Below are 10838 nucleotides of genomic sequence, written 5' to 3'. Positions count from 1 at the left end.
CAAAATTAAAAAAATTACAACAGCTGTTGGGGAAGAAAACCCCTGTAATCTAAAACGGAGGGGTGCAGTTTGGGGTGTCTTGGCACCACGTTACATCTTACATTCTAAATATGGGTATAACGTGGCATAAAAGGTGGAATGCACATCTCATTCCATTGTATAGCCCAAAAAAAAGATTATTCCTCATTTCAGGAAAGAGGCTGAAGCTCTGCAAATCAGTGCTTTATGCCCCATTGGACAGATCCACATCCAAAGCTATTGGTACCAAATTGCATACAGTTGTTTCAGGCTATAGCCATCATCAGTGTGGTGCATGGATAACTAGGGTTGCAACCAACTTTTTTTTTCTTATTGACAAATACGAGTTCCGATAATTTCCGATACCAAGTACCGATACTTTGAGGTGCAATTTGGGTCCATACAAAATGAGTTGGCGTGAATTACATTATTCACACAAGAGCGGGGAAACCTCTCTGCATGACAGGTTCCACAAGATTGCAGCGATCCCCCGTAGGCAGATGCCAAAAAGCCACTTCACCAGTCCAGGTATTTGAAATTCCTGCAGCTTTTATCTCCTCTCCTGACAGTATGGGCTAGACAGCTTCTGATTATGACCATGTGACAGTGCTGACCAACTAGAATCTCAGTAGTCTGTACTGTGAGCACTAGAAGGAGGTGGCTCAAACTGCTAAAGGCTGGGGGGGGGGGGGAGCAGCTGGTGGCTGGGGGAGAGAGCTGCTGGAGGGCACAATGCCATGGGAGAGCAGGAGGAGCTGCAGCCACAGATGTCCACAGTTGGATGGGAGCCGGAGCTGGTGGAACCCATCATGCAGGAAGGTTTCCTGCACCGCTCCTGTGTGAACTTCACTATAACAAGTCTGGGTTCACACAGGAGCAGTATGGAAAACCGCATGCGATTGGGACAGAAATTGTACCACATTCTTGTTCAAAGTACATGCAATTCATTGCGATGCGATTTGCACCCATCCATTTTGTATAGACGCAAATCGCACTGAAAATGATTGGTTTCCATGCTCTTCAGACTGTTCAGGGAGATGCATCAAACCTTCTGGCAATGGCACTTATTGATGTGCCATCCTGGAGGAGTTGGACTGCCTGTGCAACCTCTTTAGGGTCCAGGTAACAACTCATGCTACCAGTGATGACACTGACCCTAGCCAAATGCAAAACTAGTGAAAAACAGTCAAAAAAGAGGAGTAGAGAAAAACAATTTCAGTGGGCTCCACTTGTAAACCATTCCTGTTTTGGACATTGTCTCATTGTTGTCCATCTAGTGCACCTGTTGTTAATTTAACACCAAAGCAGTTGACACTGATTAACAACCCCCTCTGCTACCAGATCAATATCCCAGGATTTTTATTGACTTGATGCTATACTCTGATTAAAAAGTGTTCCTTTACCTTTTTTGAGTAGTGTACATATTCCTATATGTAGGATGTAACCTGCTCCAGCAGTCCCTCCCCATCTTCCCACACCCCTCACTTTTCAAAAACAGCATGGCTGTGTGGGGCCCCACCCAAACAGCCATGTCATTCATTGACAGAGTAAGTGAATGAACTACAAGTCCAATCTGCCACCGCAACAGGTGACTTTTAGTTCTCAAGAAACTGCAAGGGCACTCTTATAGTTCATTCACAAGACCTGTGGCTTTCAAACAGACCGCTCCTACAGAGATACAGGCTGAAAGTTGCAGGGCTTGTCTGTAGGAGCCTGACATTGTGCCCGCTGTGATCTACTGATCACGGGTGCAATGCTCTGCATGCTGCTGTGGGGAAAAAACTATAACAAGTCTGGGTTCACACAGGAGCAGTATGGAAAACCGCATGCGATTGGGACAGAAATTGTACCACATTCTTGTTCAAAGTACATGCAATTCATTGCAATGCGATTTGCACCCATCCATTTTGTATAGACGCAAATCGCACTGAAAATGATTGGTTTCGGTATATGGAGATACACGTATCTGTGCATCCCCAATGGAAACCATGGCTTCTACAAAGTAGTGCTTGGGGCCGAAAGAGACAGTATAAACTATACAGGTAAGTAAATTAAAGAAGCACTTAGCTGCCAATCAGGCTGCCCCAAGTTCAGCAAAGTTTCTGCAAAAAAGTTACAGTTTTGAGCATCTGTATTTTTGGGCAGCCAACTGCAGAGTTCTGGGAAAGATTCATTGCTGAAGATAAGACAGATTTTATCTCTAAACAGTCGCATAAAGTAGTAGTTTGAATCAAGTTTCATTCTGTTGCAGTGCTACTGTAAGCTAGATTTACACTTGAGTGTCAGATTCTGCATGCAAATCATTGCTTTGCACCCCATGGGCCAGAAAGCCTATATACACTGCTCAACAAAAACTAAAGGAACACTTTGAAGACACATCAGCTATCAATGGGGGAAAATATCATGCTGGATATCTATCCTAACATGGACTGGGTAATGTTTTAGGATTGAAAGGATGCCACATCGTTTGATGGAGATTAAAATTATCAACCTACAGAGGGCTGCATTCAAAGACACCCTGAAAATAAAAGTGAAAAAATGATGCAGCAGGCTAGCCCATTTTGCTGAAATTTCACTGCAGCTTCTCAAAATGGTACTCAGTAGTTTGTATGGCCACCACGGCCTTGTATGCATGCCTGACAACATTGGGGCATATTGAGACGATGGATGGTGTCCTGGGGTGTTTCCTCCAAGATCTGGACCAGGGCATCACTTAGCTCCTGAACAGACTGAGGTGCAACCTGGTGGCGTTCGGTAGACTGAAACATAATGTCCCAGACATGTTCTATTGGATGTAGGTCAGGCGAGCATGGGGACCATTCAATGGTTTTAATTCCTTCATCCTGCAGGAACTGGCTGCATACTCTCACCACGAGACCGGGCATTGTTGTGCACCAGGAGGAACCCAGGATGCACTGCACCAGCGTAAGGCTTGAAAATGGGTCCAAGGTTTTCATCCTGATACCTAATGGCAGTCAGGGTGCTGTTGTCTAGCCTGTACAGGTCTGTGTGTCCCTCCATGGACATGGCTCCCCAGATCATCACTGACCCACCACCAAATCGGTCATGCTGAACAATGTTACAGGCAGCATAACATTCTCTATGGCTTCTCCAGACCTTTTCATGTCGTTCACATGTTCTCGGGGTGAACCTGCTCTCACCTTTGAAAAGTGCAGGGTGTCAGTGGTGGAACTGCAAATTCTGGTGTCCAATGGCAAATGCCAATCAAGCCTCACGGTGGCAGGCAGTAAGCACAGGGCCCACTAGAGGATGTCGGGCCCTCAGGCCACCCTCATGAAGTCTGTTTCCAATTTTTGGGTCAGAGACATTCACACCAGTGGCCTGCTGCATTTGATTTTGTAGGGCTCAGGCAGTGCTCATCTTGTTCCTTCTTGTACAAAGGAGCAGATACATCCTGCTGATGGGTTAAGGATCTTTTACAGCCCTGTCCAGCTCTCCTAGAGTAACTGCCTGTCTCCTGGAATCTCCTCCATGCTCTTGAGACTGTGCTGGGAGACACAGTAAACCTGCTGGCAATGGCATTTATTGATGTGCCATCCTAAATGAGTTGGACTGCCTGTGCAACCTCTATAGGGTCCAGGTATCGCCTCATGCTACCAGTAGTAACGCTGACCCTAGCCAAATGCAAAACTAGTAAAAAACAGTCAGAAAAGATGAGTAGGGAAAAAAAATGCGAGTGGCCTTCACCTGTAAAACCATTCCTTTTTTGGAGGTTTTCTCAATGTTGCCCATCTAGTGCGCCTGTTGTTAATTTCATTAACACCAAAGCAGCTAAAACTGTATAACAACCCCCTCTGCTACTTAACTGACCAGCTCGATATCCCAGGAGTTTAATTGACTTGATGCTATACTGTGATTAAAAAGTGTTCCGTTAATTTATTTTTAGCAATGTATATAACTGAAGAAGAGGTCAGCGTACCTCAAAAGCTTGCACTACAATCCTATTTAGTTAGCTAGTAAATGCTATCAGCCTAAGCCTAAACTGATTTGTTTAGTTGTTAAAGACCCAAAAATGGGAACTAGAACTTGGGAAACCTAATGTGGAAGGAGTCACCTGCTGCTGGTAGCACCCTACCCACTGGAGGTCCTGGTGGATGCACATAGATGTACCAAAGGGAACTGATAAATATGAAACCATTGCATGCATAGGTCTGTTCTGCACCTTCAGGGTAGAACTCTCTCTGAGTGCCACAGAGTGTGAAACAAATAAGGAATTAGGAATCTCTCTCTCAGATGGGTACATCATCAGTAATAAAACACCTCACAGAGATTCAAATTACTAATGTATATTTGCTTGATAGAAATCCCATTTTGAGAAATCAGTAGGCTGCCATTGCTGAACTGGAAATGCTAGTTCCCTGGCAGTCATGCTGATTCTCTGTCTTCAATACTGTCCTGAAACAAGTATACAAATCACGTTTTGGCTTTACCTGCTACCACTATGTTTCAGGACAGGGATATGGAAGTGCTGAAGCCAGGCAGAGAGGTAACATCCAGTTTCAGGTCAACAATGAGAGCTTACATATTTTTCCTTAGTTCAGGTTTCCAGAGTGACTTTGAATTCATTCATAGTCTGTTGCCTTTTTATACTGTCAATTGGTGCTGTAACCCTGAGGTCCACCGTGCTCTTGTTTTCGCTGTACACATGGAATTTAAAAAAAAAACAAAAAACATATTTATTCCCACAAGTAATGCAAATCCTGTACGAGTCAACAGGCTGGCTGAATGTTTTCCAGAGCACCAGCACCAGAAAGAATGCTATGCTCTGTAGGAAAGCACTGGTCTCTATAAAGTGGTCCAACATGCATCTTGCAGCACTGTAATGGTGGTTTAGTAGGGGGTAGTATCAGACAGCTGGTCTCACACTGTATAATTATTATATAGTTATGCTGCTACTCTTTTCACGGTTCAATTGCAGGGTGAGGGAGGGACAAGACCTGTAAGTACAGCAGAGAAAAAGTAGGTCTTCCAGAAAACGCTCCCACCAGGTCTTCTTCTATGCTGTGGCCTCATTTATTCTTTTGGGAGTACCATACTCATCTGGAAGCCTTTGTAAGCACAGATCTACCATAGAGAGAATGAACAGGGCTGCAATGGACAACTGCAGGAAGAATTGGGCCTGGCAGACACATTTTCAGCGGAAAGGCTGTGAGATGTCGCACACCTAAAGTGATTATAAATGATCATCTTGTAACAAAACAACCCATTCAGTTTAAACACATTCTTAGGTGCGTAAGAGCTGTGGTGAGGAGGAGGAGAAGAAGCAGCAGCACACTGAGCTTGCCAGCGAATGGATGTGCAGCGGGGGCATGTCAGGACAAGTCTGACCATTGGAGGAGAGCAGCCCCGAATTCCCAGCATAGCTAGAGAACTGACCACAGGTGTTCTCTCCTGCTTAGTCAGTTTTTAATTAGGAAATCAAGAGGACTAGCAGGAACACCAGAGATTTCACATAAAGGAAGAAATACAAAGAACAGGATACTTTCTCATACAAGTGCATGGTACAGCAGGCACATATAAAGAATATGAAGTGTTGGGGTAACTTTAATATGGCTGGAAGAGAAAGGAAGCAAGTGTTTACCCGGGTGGGCTGCAATCAAGGCATTATTAAAGGACAACTTGCCAAAGTTTATGCCAAGTGTAGATGAGTCCTAAAATTGAACTCAAACATAGGGTTTCATAAAAGACACAACCATTTAGAATTCAAAGATTTCAGATGCTTTTACATAAAATTTTTATTTTTCAGTCGCAGTTATGACTTTGTTAAAAGCAAATGTACAGGCAAGAACTGTTAGGTCACATCAGTACTGTACGGCGGTTATAATACTGGTTCTTGTCCTGTGGTCTCATTGTTGGAATTGTGTTAAAAGAAAACATAAGAGAAAAAAAAAAAAACAATTCCTTTTTAGACATTTGTTTGGGAGATGTTGAAGATCTCGTGTGCTTAATGAGGCTAATGCATTATATGGTTTTCACTGTAGACCAGACTAGTGGCAGAACTCTTGGCAGTTAAAGTGGGTCTAACCCCCCCTAAATTCATTCCTACGAAGATTGCACATTTTCCCCCCATATCTTAGCTTGCAAATAAAATAACATTAAAGGAAAACAGACATGTTTACCTTGATGTATGGTTTTAACCACACCTTCCAACATTCCAAAATCTCCAGACAAAAAGCATTCAAATGGGAAGCTTCAGTTATGACAAAACTACCAGTAAAGGTAGAGAATATTAGAAGACTTTTCCTTGATTTAAGACCTTCAGCTGTTTTCTGATGAAGTTTATAATGAGATTTTCAGTGTATGTACCACAGTTAAATTGCTTCATGTGCACCCTTAAAAAAAATTGCTTCACGTGGGTGCGTCCTATACTGGATCAGGTTACAAAATCTACAGTGGGCAGTGTGATCCATGCAGGACTTTTCTGTTAAATAGGATGTCAAAAAAAGAAGCGTAGATACACAAAATTATTTCAATCAATTCAATTTTCCTTTTGCATGTAGCTTACCTTTAAAATCCAAACTATGACCTGCTCAAACCCCACTTAGTTTATTCCAAACAATTTCATATGCAGTTCCAATTAAAAAAAAAAAAAAAGAACAATCCCTTCTGAGGACTGAAAATTGGGACAGTTATGAATAAAATTGGGGCAGGTGGAAGATATGGTTGCAGGCCTGTGGAACTATACATGGAATGTACAAAAAAATAAAAAGCTAATTAGAGAGCCTACTGTTAGTGCACTGTGGTTAAACGCCATTTGGTTATGATGAGGAGCGCTTCTGGTGCATAGTACAGTCCTCTCTGTGCACCATCCGCTGTCAATACTGATCCAGTCAGGGCTCTGTGCTTACCATCACCGGTACGCTAACCTGAGTGTTTCCCCTTTATTTACACAAAATCAGAAATGTCGAGAAAAAAAAATGTACTGAGTCCACGTCATTTCTCTATTGTCCCCATTTCCAAAGCTAGGGACAATCATGTCAGATCTCACTCCTTCACTCCACTGAACAGTCGTTTTCAGTACAGTAATGTACACTTGTCAAAATGAATATTGTAAAAAAAAATAAAATAAACTTATGCAAAAGGAGTGTTATGAAATAGAACCCCAAGAAAATTAAATTAACTATTTTATTATCCTGTCAACACATAGAAAACGGCGGTGGAGGTGCTGTTAGCTTTCCAAGGCATCAAGAACTTTGATGATCTGTTGTTTGATGGCTTTGGTAGCGTCTCCTGCGTTGGGTATTAGGTACCTAAAAAGAGAACATATTGTGGAGATCAATAAACTACTGGCATGCAAAATAACAAACCAAGATAAACCATACTAAAAGCTCTTTTTGCCTGTAAAAAGACCTAATTTTCTGCAGACCTGTTACTGTAAATCATGTGACCGCACTTGCTCTCTTCTGTCTCATCATTTCTGGTATTGCACAGCTTGCCACTAACTGAACATGCTAACCCTTTGCAGATACTGAAGCACTGAACTACGAGATGTTGAGGGTTTCTAACAAGGTAGAGACACATTATGTAAGAAATGGCAGGAGGAGATTGTAAATGAGCTAAAACCCTAAAATAAACAGCTTTATGTATTACAGTGCTGGGGCTTTAATACACAAGGTTAGGCCACACACACATAATGGAAGAGCCTATAAACCGAACCATCACTTTTTAATTACCGTATTTAATTTTAAGAGGGAAGTTTCAGGAAAAAAAACATTTGAAATAATTTAAAATAACAGTACACAGCCCCTTTCATTATACAGACCCCCTTTACATTGCACAACTTCCTTTACATTAAACAGCCCCCTCCCCCTGATCAGTACACAGACCCTTTCATTATACAGCCCCCCAGTACATTGCACAGCCCCTTTTACATTACACAGTTCCCCCCATGCACAGTACACATCCTCTTATTATAAAGCTCCCTTTACATTGCACAGCCCCCCTGCACTCCCAGGGGACCCCCAATCTCCTGACACAGCCCTGCCAGCATACTCTAAAGTAAAAAAAATAAATAAATACCTTGTTAGCTCCATTATTTCATGGCCAGTCATGTGACTGCTCTTAATGGCCGGTCATGTGATCGCTCGCCTCCACCAATTATGAAGCTACACTCAGAGAAGGAGGAGCGGGGGAAGGAAAGCAGTCAGAAAGAACGAAGCTAACAAGGTATTTAGGAGGCACCGTTTTTCAGCGACAGTGATATAATGTAGAAAGGATCTATAAAAAGGGGCTGGCAGTGATTTTTCTCTTAACTGTCCCAGGGCCAGGAGAGGCGGGCGGCCGGCCTGACACCCCCCCCCCCCCCAATATGCGGCACCCAAGGCGAACCGCCCGATCCCTGCCCTCTCTGTTGGTAAAAGAATATCGGCATATAACACGCACTCATTGTTTGCACTATACATAAATGCGGTATACAAAATAAATATTATTATAGAGATCTCTCACCTCTCCACTGCTAATATTTCCACTCCTGTTGAACTGCTATTTCCATATTTAAATGTGATCAGCTCTGGATGTTTCTTCTTCGATGTTATCTTTACAACCGAGCTCAGCGCTTGACGTGACTGTATATACGCAAATCCCTTCCTAGACTGGATCTCCCGCAAACAGTACATATGGGTTGCGGTTACCAGAAGGTGACTTTAAAAGGGTAAAAAAAAAAAAAAGAAAAGAAAAATAATTAAACACTGTCTAATATAGAAGAAATTAAATATTTTTTTCACAAAGTTATTTTAACAAGTTATGTCTCGCACACAGCATAGGCATACGGTACTTAGAATTACACTCTAAAACATATTCTTCTATGCCTCCTGAATATAGGGGCACCCCATTTATAAGACTTTCAGAGCCTAGATTTATAGAGGGACCCAATATCCAAGGAGCACCTTTGTGCTTTCAAGGAGCATAAATTACGGATCTGATTTTCTGACTACCTACAGTATAACATTTTTGGAGGCCTTCCAGCACCAGGACAGTGGAAATGCCCACAAAATGACCCCATTTTGGAAAGTAAACATTTCAAGGTATTTTCTATGAGGCATAATGAGTTTTTAGAAAATGTAATTTTTTATTTTTTTTTTACAACAATCTGGCAAAAATGTGCCCAGTGAGGAGGGAGAGAAATGAGAGAGCGGCTGTTACATAGTTAGTCAGGTTGAAAAAAAGACACAAGTCCATCTGGCTGAACCAATAAAAAACAAAAAAAAAAAACAGTAACGCTACCTATGAGATTCTGCTACCGGAAGTGACGTACGGACTGAAACATACTGCGCATGCGCCATGCATTCCAACATGGCCGCTATGTGTTCCAATAGGTTTCGTAATGTCACAGAACACGAAGCAGAGGCGGACATCTTCTTACACCCATGCAAGTCTTGAATTTTACATTTATTTTAGCAGTAAACTCACCTTATACTCTGAATCACAGTATTACATTTGTATTATTATTGTATTCTACTAAGTATAGCAAGAAACCTGCAGGTAGGTGGCGGCAGCCATCTTGCTACAACCCACACTGCTCAGGGAAAAACTGATTATATAGTGAAACAGACTATTTAACTCGGTCGCAGTGAAATAGTCTATTTTAGTATAAAAGGTGAGTTTACTGCTAAAATAAATGTAAAATTCAAGACTTGCGTGGGTGTAAGAAGAAGTCTGCCTCTGCTTCATGTTCTGTCACATTAGGAAACCTATTGGAACGTATTGCGGCCATGTTGGAACACATGGCGCATGCGCAGCAAGTTGTTCTAGTCTGTACGTCACTTCCAGTAGCAGAATCTGATAGGTAGCGGTATTCTGACAGAACACAGCATTAGCACAAAACGAATGTACATGCAGTTTTTCTTCAAATAGCTCTGCAAATTTTTCTTCTAAGTCTTTTAAACGCAACTATTGTAAAATTGCCTGAATTTGACTTTGCATCAACCTCTTGCAATTATCCCACACATCAGAGCTCAGACTAGGAAAAGAAAAAATAGCACAAATAGCTACTCAGTTTTGCTGCAGTGCATATGTGCTTACAAGGAAATGCTGACGGGACAACTGAGTGACTTCTCCTTCATGGTCCAATCAAAGGTTTGGCGCACAGACAAGGCCAAGCTATATTACTTACCTACAGCACAGAAAATCAGGTCTTCAGGCTGGCTGTGCTGTCTGGCAAGACTGTGTAAATCGCAAGACTGGATGGACAGAAATGCAAATCCTTTGGAAGGTAAATATCACCCAGTTTTAAAGACAAACCTAGGTGGGGCAAAACAATTCTAATGTTACACACCTTGGAAACATGTGACCGGTTTCTTTAACTTCATGACATGGGAAGTGATGTTTGATATCAGGTTTGTTTATCCATGTTTGGATGTTAACCACCTCTTTACGATCATCGTCAGACATAGATGAACTATCAATCTCATCTGGAAGAAAACAAAGAAAAACAAGAGATAATAAAAATTACATACATTGTTTAACAGAAATAATCCAAAAACAGCAACCGCACTGTCTACAAATATGGTTATTTTTAAAGGAAGTTTTTTAAGGAGATATGAAAGATTTTGGATAATAGGGTGCGGTCATCGTTTACATGTAGTAAGGAAGTAAACAAATGCGTGCAGAAGAGTAGAGATGTAGAATATGCATTTGGTTCTCCTGTAATGAAGGTATTCATGTAATAAGTAAGTGTCACAGTTAATCATTTCTCGCCGGTCGTACGCATATATGCAGTCACTCTGTGGGTGGGCTTTAATGGCGAGCGGGCGCATATATGTGGCCCTGTGTAAACAAATGACTGTCCCGAGAGCGCACTC

General features: G+C 42.0%; 1 protein-coding gene across 2 annotated transcripts in view; it reads right to left on the bottom strand.

Moving 5' to 3' along the window:
- Positions 1–7150: 7150 nt before the first annotated feature.
- The window catches only part of TBC1D23 (TBC1 domain family member 23), a 111184-nt gene continuing 107496 nt past the window's right edge, over positions 7151–10838 (bottom strand). For both annotated transcript variants that reach the window (XM_082245039.1, XM_082245038.1), the window contains 3 exons: positions 10313–10448; positions 8485–8679; positions 7151–7289 (listed from right to left, as the gene is read on the bottom strand). In XM_082245039.1, the coding sequence (XP_082101165.1) occupies positions 7208–7289; positions 8485–8679; positions 10313–10448 (413 nt within the window). In that variant the 3' untranslated portion in view covers positions 7151–7207. The remainder of the gene's footprint in view (positions 7290–8484; positions 8680–10312; positions 10449–10838) is intronic.

Source organism: Pelophylax lessonae (genome assembly GCF_965119305.1).
Source record: "Pelophylax lessonae genome assembly, chromosome: 2".
NCBI lineage: Eukaryota > Metazoa > Chordata > Amphibia > Anura > Ranidae > Pelophylax > Pelophylax lessonae.
The sequence above is the reverse complement of the archived record's forward strand: the minus strand, read 5'-3'. Positions and strand labels throughout refer to the sequence as shown.